A 27,305-nucleotide genomic window follows, 5' to 3' on the forward strand; every position below is an offset into this window, starting at 1 on the left:
CAGTACAATAGCCATGCCATTAATAAACACAATACATTAGCCATGACATTAATAAACACAGTACAATAGCCATGACATTAACAAACACGGTAGAATAGCCATGATATTGATAAACACAGTACAGTAGCCATGACAGTAATAAACACAGTACAATAGCCATGACATCAATAAACACAGTACAATAGCCATGATATTAATAAACACAGTACAATAGACATGACATTAATAAACACAGTACAATAGCCAAGCACAAAATACATTAATAAACACAGTACAATAGCCACAACATTAATAAACAGTTCAATAGCCATGACATTAATAAACACATTACAATAGCCATGACATTAATAAACACAGTACAGTAGCCATGACATTAATAAACACAGTTCAATAGCCATGACATTAATAAACACAGTAAAATAGCCATGACCACAAATTACATTAATAAACACAGCACAATAGCCATGACATCAATAAACACAGTACAATAGCCATGACATTAATAAACACAACACAATAGCCATGACATTAATAAACACAATACAATAGCCATGACATTAATAAACACAGTAGAATAGCCATGATATTGATAAACACAGTACAATAGCCATGACATCAATAAACACAGTACAATAGCCATGACATCAATAAACACAGTACAATAGCCATGACATCAATAAACACAATACAATAGCCATGACATTAATAAACACTGTTCAGTAGCCATGACATTAATAAACACAGTACAATAGCCATGACATTAATAAACACAGTTCAGTAGCCATGACATTAATAAACACAGTACAATAGCCATGACATTAATAAACACAGTTCAATAGCCATGACATTAATAAACACAGTAAAATAGCTATGACAATAATAAACACAGTACAATAGCCATGACATTAATAAACACAGTACAGTAGCTATGACATTAATAAACACAGTAAAATAGCCATGAACCACAAATGACAATAATAAACACAATACAATAGCCATGCTATTGATAAACACAGTACAATAGCCATGACATTAATAAACACAGTACAATAGCCATGACATCAATAAACACAGTAAAATAGCCATGACTTTAATAAACACAGTACAATAGCCATGATGTTAATAAACACAGTACAATAGCCATGACATTAATAGACACAGTACAGTAGCTATGACATTAATAAACACAGTAAAATAGCCATGAACCACAAATGACAATAATAAACACAATACAATAGCCATGCTATTGATAAACACAGTACAATAGCCATGACATTAATAAACACAGTAAAATAGCCATGACATCAATAAACACAGTAAAATAGCCATGACTTTAATAAACACAGTACAATAGCCATGATGTTAATAAACACAGTACAATAGCCATGACATTAATAGACACAGTACAATAGCCATGACATCAATAAACACAGTACAATAGCCATGACATCAATAAACACGGTACAATAGCCATGACATCAATAAACACAATACAATAGCCATGACATTAATGAACACAATACAATAGCCATGACATTAATAAACACTGTACAAAGGCTATGACATTAATAAACACAATACACTAGTCATGACATTAATAAACACAATACAATAGCCATGACATTAATAAACACATTACAATAGCCATGACATCAATAAACACAGTTCAATAGCCATGACATTAATAAACACAGTAAAATAGCCATGACAATAATAAACACAGTACAATAGCCAAGCAGAAATGACATTAATAAACACAGTACAATAGCCATGACATTAATAAACACAGTTCAATAGCCATGACATTAATAAACACAGTAAAATAGCCATGAACCACAAATGACAATAATAAACACAATTCAATAGCCATGCTATTGATAAACACAGTACAATAGCCATAACATCAATAAACACAGTAAAATAGCCATGACATTAATAAACACAGTACAATAGCCATGATGTTAATAAACACAGTACAATAGCCATGACAATAATAAACACAGTACAATAGCCATGACATCAATAAACACAGTGCAATAGCCATGACATCAATAAACACAATACAATAGCCATGACATTAATAAACACAATACAATAGCCATGACATTAATAAACACTGTACAAAGGCTATGACATTAATAAACACAATACACTAGTCATGACATTAATAAACACAATACAATAGCCATGACATTAATAAACACATTACAATAGCCATGACATCAATAAACACAGTTCAATAGCCATGACATTAATAAGCACAGTAAAATAGCCATGACAATAATAAACACAGTACAATAGCCAAGCAGAAATGACATTAATAAACACAGTACAATAGCCATGACATTAATAAACACAATACAGTAGCCATGACATTAATAAACACAGTTCAATAGCCATGACATTAATAAACACAGTACAATAGCCATGAACCACAAATGACAATAATAAACACAATACAATAGCCATGCTATTGATAAACGCAGTACAATAGCCATGACATTAATAAACACAGTACAATAGCCATGACATCAATAAACACAGTAAAATAGCCATGACATTAATAAACACAGTACAATAGCCATGATGTTAATAAACACGGTACAATAGCCATGACATTAATAAACACAGTACAATAGCCATGACATCAATAAACACAGTACAATAGCCATGACAGCAATAAACACAATCCAATAGCCATGACATTAAAAAAAACACAATACAATAGCCATGACATTAATAAACACAGTACAATAGCCATGACATCAATAAACACAGTTCAATAGCCATGACATTAATAAACACAGTAAAATAGCCATGACAATAATAAACACAGTACAATAGCCAAGCGGAAATGACATTAATAAACACAGTACAATAGCCATGACATTAATAAACACAGTACAGTAGCCATGACATTATTAAACACAGTTCAATAGCCATGACATTAATAAACACAGTACAATAGCCATGAACCACAAATGACAATAATAAACACAATACAATAGCCATGCTATTGATAAACACAGTACAATAGCCATGACATTAATAAACACAGTACTATAACCATGACATCAATAAACACAGTAAAATAGCCATGACATTAATAAACACAGTACAATAGCCATGATGTTAATAAACACAGTACAATAGCCATGACATTAATAAACACAGTACAATAGCCATGACATCAATAAACACAGTACAATAGCCATGACATCAATAAACACAATACAATAGCCATGACATTAATAAACACAATACAATAGCCATGACATTAATAAACACTGTACAAAGGCTATGACATTAATAAACACAATACACTAGTCATGACATTAATAAACACAATACAATAGCCATGACATTAATAAACACAGTACAATAGCCATGACATCAATAAACACAGTTCAATAGCCACGACATTAATAAACACAGTAAAATAGCCATGACAATAATAAACACAGTACAATAGCCAAGCAGAAATGACATTAATAAACACAGTACAATAGCCATGACGTTAATAAACACAGTACAGTAGCCATGACATTAATAAACACAGTTCAATAGCCATGACATTAATAAACATAGTAAAATAGCCATGAACCACAAATGACATTAATAAACACAGTACAATAGCCATGACATTAATAAACACAGTTCAGTAGTCATGACATTAATAAACACAATACAATAGCCATGTCATTAATAAACACAGTACAATAGCCATGACATTAATAAACACTGTTCAGTAGCCATGACATTAATAAACACAGTACAATAGTCATGACATTAATAAGCACAGTGCAATAGCCATGACATTAATAAACACAGTAAAATAGCCATGACAGTAATAAACACAGTACAATAGCCAAGCAGAAATGACATTAATAAACACAGTACGTTAGCCATGACATTAATAAACACAGTACAGTAGCCATGACATTAATAAATACATTACAATAGCCATGACATTAATGAACAAAGTACAATAGTCAATCACAAATTACAATAATAAACACTACAATACCTATCACATTAATAAACACAGTACATTAGTCATGACATTAATAAGCACAGTACAATAGCCATGCACCAGTGACATTAACACCGTGAAATAGCCAAGCACAAACGACATTAATAAACACAGTGCAGTGGCCAAGCACAAATAACATTAATAAACACAGCCAAGCCAAGCACAAATGACATTCATAAACACAGGACAATAGCCAAGCACAAATGACATTCATAAACAGCCAAACACAAATGTCATTAAAAAACACAGTACAATAGCCAAGCACAAATGACTTTAATAAACACAGAACAATAGCCAAACACAAATGACACTAATAAACACAGTACAATAGCCAAACACAAATGACAATAAACACAGTACAATAGCCAAACACAAATGACACTAATAAACACAGTACAATAGCCAAACACAAATGACAATAAACACAGTACAATAACCAAACACAAATGGCATTAATAAACACAGTATAGCCAAGCACAAATGACATTAATAAATACAGTACAAAAGCCAAGCACAAATGACATTAATAAACACAATACAATAGCCAAACACAAATGACATTAATAAACACAGTACAGTAGCCAACAGATGATATTAATAAGCACAGTACAATAGCCAAACACAAATGACACTAATAAACACAGTACAATAGCCAAGCACAAATGACACTAATAAACACAGTACAATAGCTAGGCACAAATGACATTAATAAAGACAGTACCATAACCAAGCACAAATGGTGGTCTTGCTGATGTTAATAAACACAGTACATTAGTCAAGCACAAATGATGCAAAAACAATACAAAAGAAGATGTATATATCACAATATATACACCTTAATCTTCTAAGTTCTGATTTTTTACCCTGCCTCCTGATTTTTAATGGTGATTTGGGGGCAGACTCCTGATTTTAATTTTTTCCATTTTGAAAGGCATGTTTAGTCTGTTTCATTGTTACAACACCCAAATACATGTATATTTTTGTATCAAAAAACTTTCATGTATTTATCATTGTCATGCTATGATCTCATATCTCTTTTATTAGTGCTCATTTTCATGTTATCTGATGTTTTTTTTATTAAATTATCATAATCATAATATGATCTCATGTATCTTTTATTATTGCTCATGTATATGTTATGATCTCATCTTTTTTAATGCTCATGTACATGTTATGATCTCATATCTGTTATTAATGCTCATGTATATGTTGTGATCTCATGTATCTTTTATTATTGCTCATGTATATGTTATGATCTCATGTATCTTTTATTAATCCTCATGTACATGGCTGCTATGATCTCTTGTATCTTTTATTAATACTCATGTACATGTTATGATCTCATATATCTGTTATTAATGCTCATGTATATGTTATGATCTCGTATCTTTTATTAATGCTCATGTACATGTTATGATTTCATGTATCTTTTGTTAATCTCATGACATGTTATCATCTCATGTTTATTTTATTAATGCTCATTTACATGTTTTCTTTTAAAGTAATATTCCTGTTTTTATTGTTTGTGTTGTGATGGTGCTTTGTACTTCTGAAAAAGACAAACAAACTTTAATGTTTCTTTCTTTCCTTCTTTTGCTGTTAAAATAATTAATGTGATGATATTTTTTGTAGAATTTTAGAATTTGTTTTAGAATTCTTAGTGTTTTGTGAAATATTGATTCAATTTTTCAGATATATTTCATTTTTTCAAAACACACCTTTAACAATTTGACTATTAAAAAAGGATCATTCCTTATCTCTTTCAAAACACTAAATGCCACAGAAAAGCCCAAATTAGAAAGCACTTTAATACTGAAAATGAAATAATAACTTCACATATATTTTTAAAGCTTTATTCCATGTATAGGAAATAAAAGATAAATAAGCATTAAAAAGGTTAATGCGATATTAATATTTTAGGTTTTGTTCATATTTGGATTGAATGAGAATTGCATTCACCTGAATGTAATGAAACTGATTTAATTTTAATTTCATGCACTTTTCATAACTCTATGTGTATTTTGTTCCAATGCAGGTCAAATCACATCATAGTTATAATTTATATACAAACATTTAATGAGATAGAAAGTTGAATATCAGATGCAGAAAGAAACACTTCTGTATTTCAGCCATTATCAGTATTTGGCAGAGCAGAAAATGGCAACATCTTGGTGAATTTTAGCACAAACCATATCATATGGTACATATTCGTCATATCATAATGGCATTGTTCAAGCATGAACCAGTTTTGTTGCATGGAGAAAAAGAGACATTCAGTTTTTCACAATAATACTTTATATCATATTGGAATATGTTACTAATGTTTCTTTTTATAATTTGCAGTCATGAGTCAGTTAAAGAAGAATTGTCCGATGATGGTTAGTATCGAATTATTAATTAACCTTAATTTTTTCATCACGATTTCCACAGTTGCTGATCCAGGAGGCCACTAAATGGTCCAATAGGAGAAAGAAATTAACAGAGCAATTAAATAATGTGCATTTAAGTGATTAAACAAGAACCAGTCTGTTGTATCTATCTAAATCTAAATCAGAACCAGTCTGCAGTATTTATCAAAAGCTAAATCAGAATCAGTCTGCAGTGTTTATCTAGTCTAAGTGCACAAATAGACTAAAAAATGGTGTTTCCTAAAATACTACAGTACACACATCATGTTTTATGGATCACCCACTATATCCAGTGGGTGTTGATAGAGGGACAAGGGATTCAGTGCCCACTATGGGTAGCAGAAGCCCACTCAATCTGGTGGATTTTCCACTCATTCTAGTGGAAATCCACTCAGTCTAGTGGACATTCATCACAGATTTTATTGCAGCTGTTGTGGGTTTTATGGCACCCCTTGCTGATTCTGTCCTCTCCATGAGTCAACACACTAAACAAACCAATGGGAGAAACCCAGACAGCTTAAACCCGACCATGACAGATGTCAAATGTCATACCTTTACCTGTACAAACTATACAGTGGTAAAATTTCTTGTTATATTTATCAGTGACCTAGCTAGGGATACATAAAGATGAACACATAACGAAGAAAAAATGAGGTTCTTAAATTTCATTGATATCTTTCTAATCTATTCATACTGGTTGTAATAAAAATACAAAAACAAAAGAGCACAAAATTCTTTATATTTATTCCGAGACCAACTTCGGAGTTTTGTTGTATCACGTGATTACCATGTTGACATGTGCTCTCTCACGTAGGGAGCATACGAAGCAGGTAACCAGACTACCCTGCTTGACGAATCAGACTGGACTAGTTTCTTGTAGTTGTTCTCAAAATAAATATGTTGAGAATTATATATTCTTTCTGGTTTTTACACAAGGTATCAGACTTTCATTTAATATAATTGAAATTTTATACAACAACATTAAAAAGGAGTTTGTTGTTGATATCACATGCCTATTGGACTTCCGATGTCGTTGTTTGAGATTTGTGAAGTAATGTGACTATTAACGCAAATGGCGAGTACTGGGTCAGGTTTCATCTATGCCGAGTTTCGTCTAGTCTGTCAGCGGATTAAAGACATAACAATTATAATACTTGCCAATTTTGAGAAAATAAATAATTTTCCTATCGATTTCATGCAGGTATGAGTCGATGTAACCTAGTTTAAATTTGCTAGTCCTGCTGGTAAGCTATCTTAGGGTGGTGGCAGATTCCAAATTTGATATGTAATTGCTCTGAACCCACACTCCATCCAAAATGTTCAAATGTGAACAATGGGGTTGGAATATTCGGCAGAAACCCGGATTAGAAAAATTTCAAATCTCTGAGCTGAACTTTGGTGTGAAACTATTACACAGTGACATGTAGCTTGAAGCATTGGTTTCAGATCTTAAATGGAATGCAGGAAAAATGGGAAATTGTCGTCCCTTTTATTATATATTAAGAAACGATAATAGCCCATTTATCAATACATTTTGGGGACTGGTTTATTGAACTACAAGAAGACAAGTTGATTTTACAGAAAACTCACTCCTTGTTTATACAACAATATATAATTTTGAAGCTCTTTTGTCAAAATTTAAATCAACCTTAAATTATGGAATTTTTAACCAAATCATCTTAAGAAGTTTAGGTTGGTTGAAAAATCTTGTTTGAGATTTTATTGGCACACATGATCATCATTTCTGACATATTTGTTTTGGAGAGTCTTGAAAGAGAAACATCTTCGGATTTGGAAAATGCATATTTTATAATCCAAAATGTTCTTTAATTCCATTCAGTAATGGTCATATGTTAACCTTGAAAAAATTAATTTCATCCTGGAAAAAAAACCTGGAAAAGACCTGGAAATTTATATTTAGAAAAATGTGGGAACCATGTATATAGTACCCTGGACGCTATTTTGCTTACACTTATAAAATTTGTATCTCAAGATCTGAAATGGAAATCACCCCTGTAAAATCAGGTAAATTTGACTCAATTTTCAAACTTGAGTCACTTGCTTATTTTTAGAATTACATCTGTTACATTGCCAATAACTTTGTTTCTGTATTAACTACAAATGATAAATGGTATATGGATGTATCTCAAGTAATGTAGCACAACCGCACCAAAAGTAGGTCATCTTTACCTAATTTTCAGGCTTCTTGAAAATTGGTATGTGAATGCATTTTAAGGACAACTTTTCCTTAAGTAAAGTAGGTCACTATGACCTAATGTTCTTGCTTGTTTGGCTTTCATATAATTTCCTTTACATCAGTCTGTGTATTGTTGGCTGCTGGTATGCAGATTATTGCTTATGAGTAAGCACCTTGCTGTACAGCAAAAGCTGTAATCTATCAGCAAAGTGTAAACCCTTGATCTGTCAGAGTAAATTGTAATCCCTTGATATGTTAGAACATGGTGTAAACCCTTGATCTGTCCAAGCATGGTGTTGAACCTTGATCTGTCAGAGCATGGTGTAAACACTTGATCTGTCCAAGTATGGTGTTGAACCTTGATCTGTCAGGGCATGGTGTAAACCCTTGATCTTTCAGAACATTGTGTAAACCCTTGATCTGTTAGAGCATGGTGTCCCTTGATCTGTTACAGTTTGGTAGAGCATGGCAAAAACCCTTGATCTGTCAGAACACAATTTGAAGGGAGATCTTGGTCAACACCCTTTATTAAATGGCATACATGCATTGAGGAAATTCAGCTGTCTTGCAGTGGTGGTGTGGGGGGAGATTTCTTTTTCAGCAGATTTTGGTTTATAATCTGCTTCATGGATAACCTCTGTTAGTATTTACAACAACACCTTCTTATATAAGAAATAGCTTTCTAGTGATAACATGTGCAATGATTGGCACTGCAAATCTCTTAGCTGCCATTATTTTTGTGTGCAGATAAGTGTTTACAAGCACATGCTAGTTGTAGATATTACCTTTTTGGACCAAAAATTCTGATAATGATTTAAAAATTAGCATTATTTGTTTAAAATAGCCTTTTTTTAAAAATATAAACTCTGCATATATCATAAACCAGACAGTAAATAAGAAAATCATTTGATATAATTATTTGGGTGATAAATATTTTAATTTTGACTTTTGAAGCAGAAGAAGTTCACCTCCTTGTTTTACCCAGTTGGTCATTATCAGTCATCATGTGACTTACACACTGGTTTTTTTCAAGTTATATAATCTAGTAATGACCTTGTTAGAGTTCTTACATCCTGCCAAAATAAAAGAAATACCAGATTTTATTACTTCAGTATTGACCAATCATATTCCAAGTTTTTCTAATGGGGTAAGAACATTGTGCTGTTTCCTAAGTGCTATTAAAGACACATTTCAGAATGTATTACTGTACTCCAGAAAACCATCACAGCATAACTGTTTTGAATCACATGTCTATTTATACAATGAAATGTGCAAGAATGACATCTCTGCCCATGAAAAAAAAAACCTAACAGTTGTGTAATTTATAGAAAAATTTCCAAGAATCCTCAACCTGCAAGCATGGTGATTCTTCTTTTTCATTTCAGACACAGCCCACACACCTATGTATGTGACCCCAGTCACTTATAGTAAGCCCATCCTAGAGACCTGGAGTCCCTACAGGGCCTCAGACCAAGTTGCTCTCATCTCCATGCCAAAATCACAAGTAAGTGTATATTTAGTTAACATTTATTTTCTCAACTATAAGTACCATATAGCAAATATGTTGTGCATATGTAAAATTTGGTCATTTATTCTAAAACAGGATATATATGTTGTAAGGATTATGGTAATATGGTATGTTTGTAAAGAGTACAATATGGTAATTTGTAAAGATTACAGTGATATTGCATGTTGTAAAAATTACAGTGATAAGGCATGTTGTAAAGATTACAGTGATATGGCATTATGTAAATACTAGTGATATGGCATGTTGTAAAGATTACAGTGATAAGGCATGTTGTAAAGATTACAGTGATATGGCATTTTGTAAAGATTACAGTGATATGGCATTCTGTAAAGATTACAGTGATAAGGCATGTTGTAAAGATTACAGTGATAAGGCATGTTGTAAAGATTTCAGTGATAAGGCATTTTGTAAAGATTACAGTGATATGGCATGTTGTAAAGATTACAGTGATAAGGCATTTTGTAAAGATTACAGTGATATGGCATGTTGTAAAGATTACAGTGATAAGGCATTTTGTAAAGATTACAGTGATATGGCATGTTGTAAAGATTACAGTGATATGGCATTATGTAAAGATTGCAGTGATAAGGCTTGTTTTAAAGATTACAGTGATAAGGCATGTTGTAAAGATTACAGTGATATGGCATGTTGTAAAGATTACAGTGATAAGGCATTTTGTAAAGATTACAGTGATATGGCATGTTGTAAAGATTACAGTGATAAGGCATGTTGTAAAGATTACAGTGATATGGCATGTTGTAAAGATTACAGTGATAAGGCATTTTGTAAAGATTACAGTGATATGGCATGTTGTAAAGATTACAGTGATATGTCATTTTGTAAAGATTACAGTGATATGGCATGTTGTAAAGATTGCAGTGATAAGGCTTGTTTTAAAGATTACAGTGATAAGGCATGTTGTAAAGATTAAGTGATATGGCATTTTGTAAAGATTACAGTGATATGGCTTGTTTTAAAGATTACAGTGATATGTCATGTTGTAAAGATTACAGTGATAAGGCTTGTTGTAAAGATTACAGTGATATGTCATTTTGTAAAGATTACAGTGATAAGGCATGTTGTAAAGATTACAGTGATATGGCATGTTGTATAGATTACAAGGATATGGCATTTTGTAAAGATTACAGTGATATGTCATTTTGTAAAGATTACAGTGATATGTCATTTTGTAAAGATTACAGTGATATGACTTGTTTTAAAGATTACAGTGATAAGGCATGTTTTAAAGCTTACAGTGATAAGGCTTGTTTTAAAGATTACAGTGATAAGGCATGTTGTATAGATTACAAGGATATGGCATTTTGTAAAGATTACAGTGATATGTCATTTTGTAAAGATTACAGATAAAAGGCGTGTTGTAAAGATTAAAATGATATGGCATTTTTAAAGATTACAGCAATATAATATGCTGTAAGGATTACAGTAAGATGTTAGTTTGTAAAGATTACAATAACATGGTATGTTGTAAGGATTACAGTAATATGGCATGTTGTTAGAATTACAATAATATGGTATGTTGTTAGATTACAGTAATATGGCATTTATATGGCATATTGTAAAGATTACATTAATATGGTATGTTGTAAATATTATATTAATATGGTATGTTGTAAATATTATATTAATATGGTATGTTGTAAATATTACATTAATATGGTATGTTGTAGATTACATTAATATGGTATGTTGTAAGGATTACATTAATGTCACATAAGAATTAAATTAATAGGGTATGTTTTAAGAATTACAATAATATAATATGTTGTAAGAATTACAGTAATATGGTGTGCTGTAAAGATTACAGTAATATAGTATGTTGTAAATTTACTGTTAATATACTAATTGCAGTCCCACTCATTTAACAAGTGGAAATGGAAGCCATTGATATTTGGAAATCTTTAGATATTTAGACATTTCATGTGTTGGATATATGTCACCAAAGAATCAAATCGGTAATAATCACAAACGTTTCCAGTGCAGATGTATTCAGAAAGTAATTTGTTTAAGGTATGTAATTATTATTTATCAGTTAGGTGTTTAATATTATACAAATGATAGAAAGGATGAATCATAATGGAGTGGCTAAAACTCTTAGTATCTTCCTCAATTGTTACACAGTTTACATTTATCACTCAGTTTTGTATCCAAAGATATTGATTGTTCCTATCTCTTTTAGCAAACAACAATCAAATCAGCTACCACACAGCCACAAACTAAACCCATGAGACGTCCAGTAGCATCATTCCCAGAGCCCAGCACTGTTGCCTCTCAGGAGCGGAAGTATACAACCAGTCCACCCAAACCCATTGTAATTACTAGCAGAGAGCTTCTCAAACCAAGCACCTTGGATGAACAAAAGCCTGTTTCAGCCCTGACACTCATTAGTGATGCCTCAAAAGGACTGAAAAATCCATCATTAGGAAAGTTGTCATATACACAAATAAACAGGGATGACACGAACTTACCACAGAGTGACCATTCAATGACAAATGGAAATGCAGGAAGTTTTGAAATGAAAGTTTTGAAAAATTCACAGGGTAAGAGGCGGAAGCATAAACGTCATGGACTGGAACCCCAAAACTGTGATGAAATAGACATTATAACCAACAAGTTAAAGACAGGTGAATCAACTGCTGATTATATTAGATCAATAAGAAATGAGATTCAGATTAAACCAGACAGAATGGATCCACAAAGAAAACTCCGAACTTCAATGACAGATATTGTGTGATTATAGATAGGGGATGGTCAGTATTCACTTGGGGAGGGGCAGGATAATTTTATTTTAGTGCTGGCAGTGTTTACAGTTGCTGCATATTCAGGTATATATTTTTGGATATTTTGTGTGTTTGAAACTATTGAAAATGGAACGAGACCCTCGTGAAGATTTCTTTTTTCTTATGTTTGTCATTTACATTATAGGTATTCATTATAAGTATTGTGTGGAAGAAAGGATTTATCAATGTATTTATATATACATGTGATGGAATGGTGGTTTGTATCATTTGATATGTATTCGTTACATGTCTTTAGGTGCAATTATATGTAGATTTACTTGTATGTAGAAGTATGATTTAATGTCTTGTAAAATGATTATGAGGGAATTTCCCAAACTGAATTTCAGCTATTGTTGTCTATTTTATTTATATATATATATATATATATATATATATATATATATATATATATATATATATATATATATACTGTGGTGGGTCCAGGATCTTTTCTAATGGGGTTTTGATTTTGAGAAGGAATTGTTTTGTTTGCTTAAAATGGCCACCATATTCTGTTTTTCATGTATAATCATTAATTAATTAAATGATAATCATAATTAAATGAGATTTTGGGTGAATATCTCAACCTTCTCTGGATCTGCCACTGTGTAATTGGTAAAAATGGGAATTACTTCCAAAGCAATTCTGTGATTGGTATTAACCATTATGCAATCTCTTCATATATCATACATGCAGGTCACAAGTTGGTATAACTTATTTTAAATTTTGGATTAAAGTGTTATTTTATATTTGTTTTATATAGCTGTAGCTACACTGTGATTTGATGAATGGGATGATCAATGTTGATCAGTTGGGTGTTTATGCACATTAATGGTGTTTATGCAGATTAGTGGTGTTTATCCATAGTAATGGTGTTGATCCAGATTTGTGGTGTTAATTGAGATTGGTGGTGTTAATCCAGATTATTGGTGTTAATACAGATGTTACTGATTCATGTAATCAGAGAGGGAGCTATGTTGATGTTGCATCGGCATTGCTTGGTAACATTCAATCTGCATCAGCATTTAGAGTTGTGGCCCCTGATTGTCAGACCAACCCACTTTTGTTTCCACACAATAATTGGTATTGCATTTCAAGAACTTTTTATGCAGCTCTGTACTGATATCACATAGTGGAGTGTTACTTTCAGTTTCCTATACAATTGGTTAGTGGAGCTGTGGCAGCTGAATGTTGGATCCACACTTTGTTTGCAGTTTTATCTTGACAAGACCTCACCTAGGTTCCATTTTCAGTGCTGTGTCATCTAATGTGTTTTCCTTTGCAAATTGTATCCCAATTTACTATATCACCATTGTCACCTGGCCCTTTCCTCAACAAAACCACACTCCTCTACTTCCTATGAAAAGTAGCAGAACATCATTCCTTTTAAGAAGTTTTTTTCTGAGGTTATAGTAAAAGTGGCCCTATTTAATTGCAGGTAAGCATCATTATTCCAAAGATCAAATCTGGTTGAATTAAGTCAAGCCATTTATGAGAAATCATTTAAAGGTTAAACCATTTATATTTGTCTTCCATAAGGCAGAGTGTATTATGCTAAGATGTTAACCATACAACCATCTGTCTGTCTATCCATCCATATGACTTTGTTATCAATTCTGTTTCAGAACAATAACTAGAGTTCTCTACCATCTACATATACCAAACTTTGTGGATGCCTTGAACTTGGGGTAAGGAGTCAGATGGTCAAAGGTCATGGACACTGACTAAATGAAGAAAAATGGTTCTAATGAGTAAAATTAGCTCTACATTACATACCTGGACAAAACTTGGTGCATGACTTGTACTTGGGTAAAGAAGAAGCCTATTAATTGTAGGTTCAAAGGTCAAGATCACAGTAGCATGAGTTCTGCATCAAATACTGGGATCAGTCTTTGTTGATAGCTTGTATGTGTGGTAAGGAAGAAAGCTATTGATTTGTGGTTCAAAAAATCAAAGGCAAGGTCACTTTGACTGAGAAAGGAAATGTGGTCTGTGTACCATAACATTTTTTTCAACATCACAAGAACTGGAACAACCTTTCTGGATGGCTTGCACTTTGGGGTAAGGAAAACACTTTTGATATTGTGCAGAAAAGGTCAAAGATCAAGGCCAAAAGACACAGTCATGGTAAGTCTAATAAGGAAATAATGCTTTCCACATAATAAGTTGAGTTGAAGACCTACCTTGATGAAAGGTCAAGGTCATTGAGACCGATTGGTTAGTAATCTCCAGAGTATGTTATGCTCTACCAGTGCTACTCAGAGGACTATTAAACATGGAGTAAGTATATAATGTGCCATTTATGACACTGATGTTAACAATGCCTAAAATTGCTCAAAATGAAACCCATCTATTCTTGCAGTAGACTTGCCACTTATCATTTTTTCTTAATGACAGTGAATTGGATTAGCAAAATTGGGTTATATATGTTTAAAGAAAAAATGAATATAGCCCTCAGAATTTATCTAATCTCACATCACCCAACTGCAAACAGTATCTGCCATTGCATCTAAAGAAACACTCAGAGCACAAAGACTCAACTGAGATTCAAAACCCCAGAATTTAAAATAGTGGTATAAACTTACTCCATATTTGTGATTTGGATTTTTTTAAATGTAGCTTTAAAAAATAATCAGTCATATCGCTACGATGTCTGCAGTGTGGCAGTTTAGTGATATCTAGCACTGGGGCATCATGTCGCAGACATGTAGCACGATGTCCCATCCAGTCACATTATCCTGACACCAGGCCGACCAGTCCTAACACTAACCTCTTAATGCTGAGCACCAAGCGAGGCTGCTGTTAGTACTATTTTTGTAAGTCTTTGGTATGATTCTGCCGTGGATCGAACCCACGACCTCCCGCATCCGAGGCGGACTCTCTAACCACTAGGTCACTGGAGCAGTACTCCATATTTATATGTTGATAGAAATACAAAGAATAAGACCATTCCCAAATTTGCATGATTCTCACTTCCCCCTGGGCATATGTATAGCAGATGTTTTTTTAATATTAAGCACGAGTTCTGGGTCTGGGTTTCTTCCAGTTGGTTGTGTAAAAAATGAGTGAATATTGTAGATAACTGATAAATTCTTAAATTTCACCCATCTACTACCAGCTTTCACTCAGTTGTTTTTTATTCAAAATTCCAATCAATTTCTAGCCAATCATGCCCTTATAATGATATATGTAATGACAGTTAAGAATACATCTGTGGGAATAGTTAGACACCAAGACAGTTTGCACTGTGTAACATGTATGAATTCAGTATGAAATTTTCACTAACAACAAAAATATCTTTAATTGGTTTTGGTTTTTACAGAGAATACTATGCTGATGAGTGCATTTGATTTTCTGGGTTCTGCTGATTTGGGATAGCCATGAGTTATATGACAGCTGATAACAATGAAAGAATATCGTTTCTTTTTATGGCCAGTATGACATTGATGAGCTGGTAGCATGTTTTTACTGTTATATAATGTTCTTCAGGATTGCTACAGTCAAGAAAATTGTGATATATTATTTTACTCTTTTCTCCTATACAAGATAATCTTATCAAATGTACTGTTATTTTGTGCCTCTCCTTATTTTTATGATATATTAACATTTTATTTACACTGTGTATACGTTTTTTTTCACACAAAGCAGAGCATCGGTCTGTTCATGGGACTCTTGTTTTCATATATGTCATGCATTTATAATATTGAATACCAATAAGTCCCATGACACATTTTCTACCTTCTATTCCCATTACACCATGATGTCCAATCAGTATGTTTGCTTGTTATGTTTATCATTGCGTTTTCTATTGTTTGTGAAAGGCTGACTTTAAAATAAATTTCTCATCTGTTACAACAAAAATAATGATTATGATTCATATAGTTAGTTGAAAAATACAGTGACTGCATTTTTTATTTTATATTTATTCCTGGTCAGTCTCGTATCAGATTAGTAGAATTTCACTAGTCAAATATTTCTCCTATTAACCCTCTGATGTCAGAGTTAGAATTTCTTGTAAAGTAATTATTTTGCAGATACCATCAAAAATCATCAGTTAGTCATGAAAAGAAATGTACACACGTATTACAAAGACTTTAACCCTTTACCTCATAGAGCATAGTTACAAAGTGCAGCACGCTATAAATAGAACACCTGTTACATATTCGACTCCATACGCATAGGCCTGCCTGTTAACTAGTGTTAAGCAATGTAGTGTATGTTACATTTAACAGCAATTTTAACCATTTTACATTTTTGGTACACATCTATTATGTGCGGAAAAATTTAAGAGTAAAATCGGATTGTTATAGCTGTGTAATTATTTTTCACAGAAGAATTTTTTATGTGCTTTAAAATCTTGAGAGAACTTATTCATCGTCATGTCAGTGAGGCCACGTGGCCAACCGTAGCTGCCATTTCTCATACTTGAAATTTACAAGTTGTTTGTCTGCGTCTAGATCACTAAGTCATCTGAATTTGATAATTTATAAAAGCTAATTGCTGCCTACATCAATATCAGAGCCTTTACCTAAGTTATTGAATCTTTCATAGTTGTGATTTCTAATCATGAAAACTTCGTAAGTACTGAATGAAATCTGCAACCTCCATTTCGGAGAGTGGAGATTAAGACCCAGTTACTTTAAATAGATATTGACCAGAACAGTAACCACATGATCTGATGTAATTGTCATTCGCAGAAATGAATGTAGTATCTAATAGGGGGTTTTCCCCGAATGTGGCGCAACGAAAAACGGTTAAAATGGCTGATGTTTACAGCAGGTGTCAAAAGGCGCTTCCATGTGAATGGAAAAGAGGCATCAAAAGGCGCTTCCATCCGAATGGAGTAGAGGCGTCCAAAGATGCTCGCATGAGGTAAACGGTTAAAAGACTTCCCAACCCTTGATAAATGATACTTTGAGATTATCTATGTCTAGGAGTTGATGCACTCTGTATCATTTTTCTCATATATGTTTCTAAGATTTTATGCACTCCATCATTTCTCGTACATGTGTATTTCTAGGACATGATGCACTCTGTATCATTTGCATGTAAAATTTCAAGGAGATGATGCATTCTGTATCATTTTTATTGCATGTGTATTTCTGGACATGATGCACTTTGTATAATTTTTATTGCATGTATATTCTTGTTTTGTGACATGCTGATAGTAAATTTTGTGAAAAAAATTAATGCATTGAAACTATATTTTGGGGATAATATTCCTAATTTTTTTCCCCAAATCATCATATTTTGTGTTGTCTTTTATGTTACTACCATTTTTCTTGATCACTTGTGCACAAAATTAGACCATCAGGGGTATTTTGAAAATGTCAAATGTAATGTTTCATAACTGATTTTGAGTACCTTTGGAATTTGTTTAAAATTTTAAAATTCTGATTTAAATTCTTGAGGCTATCAACAACACACGACAACTTAGTATGTGATGGGTTTCATTGCAGCCAATTTGAGTGACATTAGTATGTCATGGGTTTCAATGAGTGACATTAGTACGTCATGGGTTTCATTGAGTGACATTATGTGATGGGCTTAGTTGAGTGACATTAGTATGTCATGGGTTTCAATGAGTGACATTAGTATGTGATGGGTTTTATTGAGTGACATTATGTGATGGGCTTAGTTGAGTGATATTAGTATGTCATGGGTTTCATTGAGTGACATTAGTATGTCATGGGTTTCAGTGAGTGACATTAGTATGTCACGAGTTTCATTGCAACTGATTTGAGTGACATTAGTATGTCATGGGTTTCATTGCAACTGGGTTTCATTGCAACTGATTTGAATGACATTAATATGTGATGGGTTTCATGGCATCTGATTTGAATGACATTAATATGTGATGGGTTTCATTGCAGCTGATTTGAATGACATTAATATGTGATGGGTTTCATTGCAACTGATTTGAATGACATTAATATGTGATGGGTTTCATTGCAACTGATTTGAGTGACATTAATATGTGATGGGTTTCATTGCAACTGATTTGAATGACATTAATATATGATGGGTTTCATGGCATCTGATTTGAGTGACATTAATATGTGATGGGTTTCATTGCAACTGATTTGAATGACATTAATATATGATGGGTTTCATGGCATCTGATTTGAGTGACATTAGTATGTGATGGGTTTCATGGTATCTGATTTGAGTGACATTAGTATGTGATGGGTTTCATTGCAGCTGATTTGAGTGACATTAATATGTGATGGGTTTCATTGCATCTGATTTGAGTTACATTAGTATGTCATGGGTTTCATTAAAACTGATTTGAATGACATTAGTATGTGATGGGTTTCATTGCAACTGATTTGAATGACATTAATATGTGATGAGTTTCATTGCAACTGATTTGAATGACATTAATATGTGATGGGTTTCATTGCAACTGATTTGAGTGACATTAATATGTGATGGGTTTCATTGCAACTGATTTGAATGACATTAATATGTGATGGGTTTCATGGCATCTGATTTGAGTGACATTAATATGTGATGGGTTTCATTGCAGCTGATTTGAATGACATTAATATGTGATGGGTTTCATTGCAACTGATTTGAGTGACATTAATATGTGATGGGTTTCATTGCAACTGATTTGAGTGACATTAATATGTGATGGGTTTCATTGCAACTGATTTGAATGACATTAATATGTGATGGGTTTCATGGCATCTGATTTGAGTGACATTAATATGTGATGGGTTTCATTGCAGCTGATTTGAATGACATTAATATGTGATGGGTTTCATTGCAACCGATTTGAGTGACATTAATATGTGATGGGTTTCATTGCAACTGATTTGAGTGACATTAATATGTGATGGGTTTCATGGCATCTGATTTGAGTGACATTAATATGTGATGGGTTTCATTGCAGCTGATTTGAATGACATTAATATGTGATGGGTTTCATTGCAACTGATTTGAATGACATTAATATGTGATGGGTTTCATTGCAACTGATTTGAGTGACATTAATATGTGATGGGTTTCATTGCAACTGATTTGAATGACATTAATATATGATGGGTTTCATGGCATCTGATTTGAGTGACATTAGTATGTCATGGGTTTCATTGCAGCTGATTTGAGTGACATTAATATATGATGGGTTTCATTGCATCTGATTTGAGTGACATTAGTATGTCATGGGTTTCATTGCAGCTGATTTGAGTGACATTAGTATGTGATGGGTTTCATTGCAGCTAATTTGAACGACATTAATATGTGATGGGTTTCATTGCATCTGATTTGAGTGACATTAGTATGTCATGGGTTTCATGGCATCTGATTTGAGTGACATTAGTATGTCATGGGTTTCATTGCAACTGATTTGAATGACATTAATATGTGATGGGTTTCATGGCATCTGATTTGAGTGACATTAGTATGTGATGGCTTTCATTAAAACTGATTTGAGTTATATTAGTATGTGATGATTTTCATTGCAACTGATTTGAGTGACAAATAATCTTAAAATATGCATGTGAATGTGGTAAATTCCATTTAAATAGTGCCACAAATATAAATTTTTCTTGTCTATATTTGAAACCACACATTACAAATTAGTCTTCAGAATGGAATTTAATTTGCACCCTACCTTCAGATTATTACCATATTCAAATGTAGTCGATTTTTTTTCTTTCAGTTGTTTGAATTGAGTCACATTCACATTACTACAAGACAACTGATAGAATTTCAGGAAATTGTGCTGCATGTATTTTCTCTCCATTCCTGGCAATTTCTGTTTTGTCTGTTATCTTTTATTAAAGTTATTTTATGATGAACAAATGATTTTAGATAATACTATTTTAATTTTAATCTTGGTGTTAAGTGGATAAAATTTACAAACTTTTATAAGGAAAAGATTTTTTTTGCAAAGAAATAAAGTGCCAAAATTAAATTATAATTTGTATGGGCTCATTGTGTGGACAGTTCAAAGGGTACTCAAAATTACATGGAAGGTAATACTTTCTCATAAATGTTCATTAAATATTGGTGCTGTACAGGATGTAGAAATAAATATATTTTATGCACAAAAGTATATGATTATTGGACACTATTTAACATATACAATGTTATCTTTTTATTGATTCTTGATTTATTTCAATCTCTGTAAGACATGCAAGCAAAAACTTTTAATACTGTATTAATTTGAACAAAATAAACATTTCTAAAAAATATATTTTTCCTTTATTGCTTTAGATATCCATAAAATGTTCCATCATTTCTCAAATCTAAGAAACTCTTGATGTTTTGTGCTACCCCAATGTTGTCATAATATGCATTTATAACGTAGTTGACAATAAACAAGATAGCCCCATATCTTCCATTTCATACTGTCCAGGGCCAGCAGATCAGGGTCTAGCTGTTAACTATCTGCCATTACATATTTCACCAATAGATCAGGGCCTAGCTGTTCACCATCTGCCATTACATATTTCATGAATAGATCAGGGCCTAGCTGTTCACCATCTGCCATTACATATTTCACCAGCAGATCAGGGACTAGCTATTAACCATCTGCCATTAAATATTTAACAACAGATCAAGACATATCTATTCATCATCTGCCATTACATAATTTACTGGCAGATCATAGACTACCTATTTACCATCTGCCATTACATATTTCACCACTGATCAAGGCCTAGCTGTTCATCATCTGCCATTACATATTTCACCACAGATCAAGGCCTAGCTGTTCATCATCTGCCATTACATATTTCACCACTGATAAAGGCCTAGTTGTTCACCATCTGCCATTTCATATTTCACCACAGATCAAGGCCTAGCTGTTCATCATCTGCCATTACATAATTTAATGGCAGATCATGGCTGACCTTGATCTCCGAGCACATAAGGAATAAGACTATGAGTAAATGTGAAACAGTGTATACCTTGATCTGCCAACATATGTGTGAGACTACACAAGTAAATGTACATGTAAACACTGTATACCTTGATCTGCCAACATATTATGTGTGAGACTACACAAGTAAATGTACATGTAAACACTGTATACCTTGATCTGCCAACACATTATGTGTGAGACTACACAAGTAAATGCACATGTAAACACTGTATACCTTGATCTGCCAACATATTATGTGTGAGACTACACAAGTAAATGTACATGTAAACACTGTATACCTTGATCTGACAACACATTATGTGTGAGACTACACAAGTACATGTACATGTAAAACCATGTATACCTTAATCCGCCAACACGTGTGAGACTACACAAGTACATGTACGTATAAAACCATGTATACCTTGATCTGCCAAAATATTATGTGTGAGACTACACAAGAACATGTACATGTAAAACCATGTATACCTTGATCTGCCAACACATTATGTGAGACTACAGATGTACATGTAAAACCATGTATACCTTGATCTGTCTGCACATTATGTGTGAGACTACACAAGTACATGTATATGTAAAACCATGTATACCTTGATCTGCCTACACATTATGTGTGAGACTACACAAGTACATGTACATGTAAAACCATGTATACCTTGATCTGCCTACACATTATGTGTGAGACTACACAAGTACATGTACATGTAAAACCATGTATACCTTGATCTGCCTACATATTATGTGTGAGACTACACAAGTACATGTATATGTAAAACCATGTACACCTTGATCTGCCAACATGTTATGTGTGAGACTACACAAGTACATGTATATGTAAAACCATGTATACCTTGATCTGCCTACACATTATGTGTGAGACTACACAAGTACATGTATATGTAAAACCATGTATACCTTGATCTGCCAACATATTATGTGTGAGACTACACAAGTACATGTATATGTAAAACCATGTATACCTTGATCTGCCTACACATTATGTGTGAGACTACACAAGTACATGTATATGTAAAACCATGTATACCTTGATCTGCCAACATATTATGTGTGAGACTACACAAGTACATGTACATGTAAAACCATGTATACCTTGATCTGCCAACACATTATGTGTGAGACTACACAAGTACATGTAAAACCATGTATACCTTGATCTGCCAACACATTATGTGTGAGACTACATATACATGTAAAACCATGTATACCTTGATGTGCCTACACATTATGTGAGACTACACAAGTACATGTATATGTAAAACCATGTATACCTTGATCTTCCAACATATTATGTGTGAGACTACACAAGTACATGTACATGTAAAATCATGTATACCTTGATCTGCCAACATATTATGTGTGAGACTACACAAGTACATGTACATGTAAAACCATGTATACCTTGATCTGCCAACACATTATGGGAGACTACACAAGTACATTTATATGTAAAACCATGTATACCTTGATCTGCCTACACATTATGTGTGAGACTACACAAGTACATGTACATGTAAAACCATGTATACCTTGATCTGCCAACATATTATGTGTGAGACTACACAAGTACATGTATATGTAAAACCATGTATACCTTGATCTGCCTACACATTATGTGTGAGGCTACACAAGTATATGTACATGTAAAACCATGTATACCTTAATGTGCCAACACGTTACTGTGAGACTACACAAGTACATGTACATGTAAAACCATGTACACCTTGATCTGTCTGCACATTATGTAATAACAAATTATGATATAAGCTATTCACAGATAAGGATCATGCTACAGATAAGGAACTACAGGAGTAAGAAATTATGTCCAACTAGTCCTTTCACTGGTTGATAAAATTTTAGGGAGTTTATGTGTTACTTTTATATAAATGTTACATAATTTTAACAACTTTACTATTTATATTTTATCTTCTTGTACTCGACTTTTTTATCATTTGCAAGGGTTTATTTTCTTAAATTTTTGTGGATTTCTTTTTCACATTTTTCAAACTTGCCTTTAGTTGGCATCATATAGCCAATACTGTGCTGAGGTGACATAAAAAACTGCACACACACACACATACACAGCTGGACATAAGTTGCATTATATCTTGCACACATGGAATATAGTAGGAGAAATACAACTGAATGTTGAGATATTAATGCATTAACCCTTTATTGAACATCAGTCAAGAGGTTTCACTGCCTGATTTGCACAGGATTTATCCATTCAATAATTTGGCACCCCTTCTGAGCTTACTTCTGGTGCAATTATACATTTCTTTTTGCAAGAAATTTGTTGGATATTGGTTATATTCCATTTATGCATGCAGTGGATGAAATTGTTGGTAGCTATGGCAACCAAATCCAGATAGAAATGTGTAATAATCATTACAAACGTACATTTTGTTTTTATTTAAATTAGGCTTGCTACTTTCTTGCCAAACTGGCCATGCTTTGAATTTTGTTCAATTTATGATTGAGAAAAGCTAGATTTTCAAATTATTTGGCTTGGGTTGTCCAAGTTTCACCTAATATAGCACAACAGCTGTTTTGTTTTCAATGAAGTGTTAAGACTGAACACTTTAAGTTTGTAAAGTTCTGACTGTGTATTCTGTGCTTATATTTTTTTCTTAAATTTACTCACATGGTCTTTGACATTTCAAATATAAAAAGTATTTTGGTGTATCATTTCATTTGTTGAAATTTATATCAAATAGCTTGGTGACTATGGTAATATCATATGCAGTAATAAGTTTAATAAGATATTTAATGCCGATTTTATACTATGTCTCCCAAAATATGAATGCATGTGTTCAGGTTCAAAAGACTTGAAAGAAAGCTGAATGAGAAACAATTCATAAAAAAGCATGAAGATAACAGTGTAATCAGTCTTATACATATCTGTTGATATATATATATACACACACACATATACATGTACCTAGGTACTGCATTCTTTTGATTAAGGCAGGTGGAATAATGCAAAATGACTAGTGATGATGAATCTTGAAGCTCTTGAATCCCAAAATTAGAATTTTAACAAGAAAAATAGATCTGCTTTCAAATGTGTTACAAGATTTTCCTGTGGATGCAAACTTTAAACAAGTGGTGATAGTATACAATCATGTATTTATTGTTTTGCATCATGGAAACACATTTTATGTTTAATGCCTGAAAAGACCACAAAATTTAAATTTTATTGATCAATTCATCAACATCTAAGTGTGCTCCTCTTTAATTAAAATCTCTTGTTTATTCGTAAAAACTCTCCAAAACAAATTGCTAATTAACCAAACACACTTTAATTATTCCATTCCAATAGGTCTTTTGCATGCAGTATTTAACAAGCCTGCTGTCTTGTAAAAAAAATTCTATGTACAAGCCAGGTAAGTACACATGTACTCAAAATGTCAAAAGCAGTTCAACCCACATTATAAAATCCTATCAGTACAAGTGAGTAAAAGTGCAAAGAATCAGATAAGCTGCCAGATTTAAAGTATTCTGAATAAAAAGATTGAAATAAAAAAATGTTTTGGGTATAAACTAACTAGATACATATAAAGTACTTTCTGACTGAACTGTGAATTATTAATATTTTAGCAGGTACAAAGAATATAACAGGAAATCTGTTTATGTAGTTTGTTTAGAAACGCATGATTTTAAGTTTTAGACTATAGGTAGAAACTAATTATGTACTATATTAATTTTGGAATTTTTAAAAAAGTTGTCAAAATTAAAAAAACAACTTTATGCATTAGTTCCTGAAATTAATAACTGCAAGATCAGATAGTATATATATATATATATATATATATATATATATATATATATATATATATATATATATATATACACATACACACACACACACCACATACATTAAAAACAATAAATAATGTGACTTTTAAAGTGTTGGTATAAAGAAATTGGATATACCAATACTATTGGTAAAATCAAATTGTGATCACCCATGGTGCATTAATACACATATATAAATATTGTTGCAACAGTAGGTTCTGTTTGAACAGTAAGCTATCTCGTTTATGCTCTCTAAATCAGTACAGAATTAATTTCCACTAATAATTTAATCATTAGCAATGTAAGAAAATAACAGGTGAGAAAATAAAAATCCGTTTCAAAATGAATTAAGCATTCATCCAAATTATCTCTGATTTTCCTTTAATCTCGCTAAGGGACAAAATACAGTAGTCCCCTCTTATAAGGCCACCCCTATTGCATCAGGGAAGTGGCTTTATAATGAGGGTGGCCTTTCTAGAGGGGGATGACAAATGCGAATAGTAAATACATATGAAGAAAGTCACAAGTACATTTAATTCTAAAACATTTAATATTTTCATTAAAAAATCACATGTATGTTGTGAAATAAATGTAAAACAAACTGTTTCATCATTTTCAAAAAAATGTTATGAATAACCATTGATATACAATGTAGTTTTAAAACTGTCTTTATAATTATGTTACAGATCATATCATCTGTCACTTTGTTGGTAACAGTCCAAAAAACAAACCAGTCTCGTCACAATTAAAAATATCCTTGCTGTCATATCTCCAACATATATCATTTAGTCTTTTGTTCCAATCTTTGACAACTTCATTATTAACATCAGCTGATTCTCCACTAAGGACAGAGCACTTAATATTGTGTCGGACTTGAAATTTGTGCAACCATCCGTTACTTGTGGTAAAGTCGTCATATCCCATTTCAACTGACAAAATTGTTGCTTTTTCTTGAATCATTCGACCGGTGAGTGGAATTTTCTTAGCAAAACCATTTAAAAACCTTTTCATTCAAATCAGCATACAAACATCTTCTGGCTCAAACAACATTCCTTTCTCCATCCATTCCACTTTCCCACTTCTGTAAATTGTTTCCTTATCTTTCATGATATTGTTTATCTGAGTCTTTCCAACATCAGTTTTCTGCGAGGATCCTTGACCGGAGAAAAATTCTCAGTATAGAAGAGAAAGTGAAAGTAATTCAACTGACCAAAGGTGGTGGGGGGTGCCTTTTGGCCAGTTGGATTACTTTCACTTTCTCTTTTATACTGAGAATTTTTCTTTTCCTCGATGACATGTGGATCTTTATGCAGTAAGTTATTCAAGTTGTAATTCTGTACTACCTTCAACAATCGCAAACAGCGATTCCGCCCAACCCAATGCTGGACCGGTCGAAAAGCATATATAAAATGAAATGTATACATGTGCTGCCACCAGACTATCTGACATGCACAGAGAGTGGATGTGTGCGCTGACTGGTAAAAACGGTCCGACATAAACAGAGCTCAAGTAAACACTTCATGTAAAAAAGAAAGCGGGGGAGGGGTAACTTTAAATTTTAATGTAAACAAGTCAAAAAAATTAGCCAAATCATGTATTAAAGAACTACTTCAAGTAAATTACACATTA

At 32.7% G+C, this 27,305-nt stretch overlaps 1 protein-coding gene across 2 annotated transcripts in view; it reads left to right on the forward strand.

The window, feature by feature from the left end:
* LOC149785617 (uncharacterized) overlaps positions 1-13,491 on the forward strand; it is a 92,262-nt gene extending 78,771 nt beyond the window's left edge. For both annotated transcript variants that reach the window (XM_089979431.1, XM_089979430.1), the window contains 3 exons: positions 6,377-6,411; positions 10,024-10,142; positions 12,364-13,491. In XM_089979431.1, coding sequence (XP_089835557.1) covers positions 6,377-6,411; positions 10,024-10,142; positions 12,364-12,918 — 709 coding nt within the window. In that variant the 3' untranslated portion in view covers positions 12,919-13,491. The remainder of the gene's footprint in view (positions 1-6,376; positions 6,412-10,023; positions 10,143-12,363) is intronic.
* The last annotated feature ends 13,814 nt before the right edge of the window (positions 13,492-27,305 follow it).

This window comes from Sinohyriopsis cumingii, chromosome 13, assembly GCF_028554795.1.
Source record: "Sinohyriopsis cumingii isolate HCF-2022 chromosome 13, ASM2855479v2, whole genome shotgun sequence".
Lineage (NCBI taxonomy): Eukaryota > Metazoa > Mollusca > Bivalvia > Unionida > Unionidae > Sinohyriopsis > Sinohyriopsis cumingii.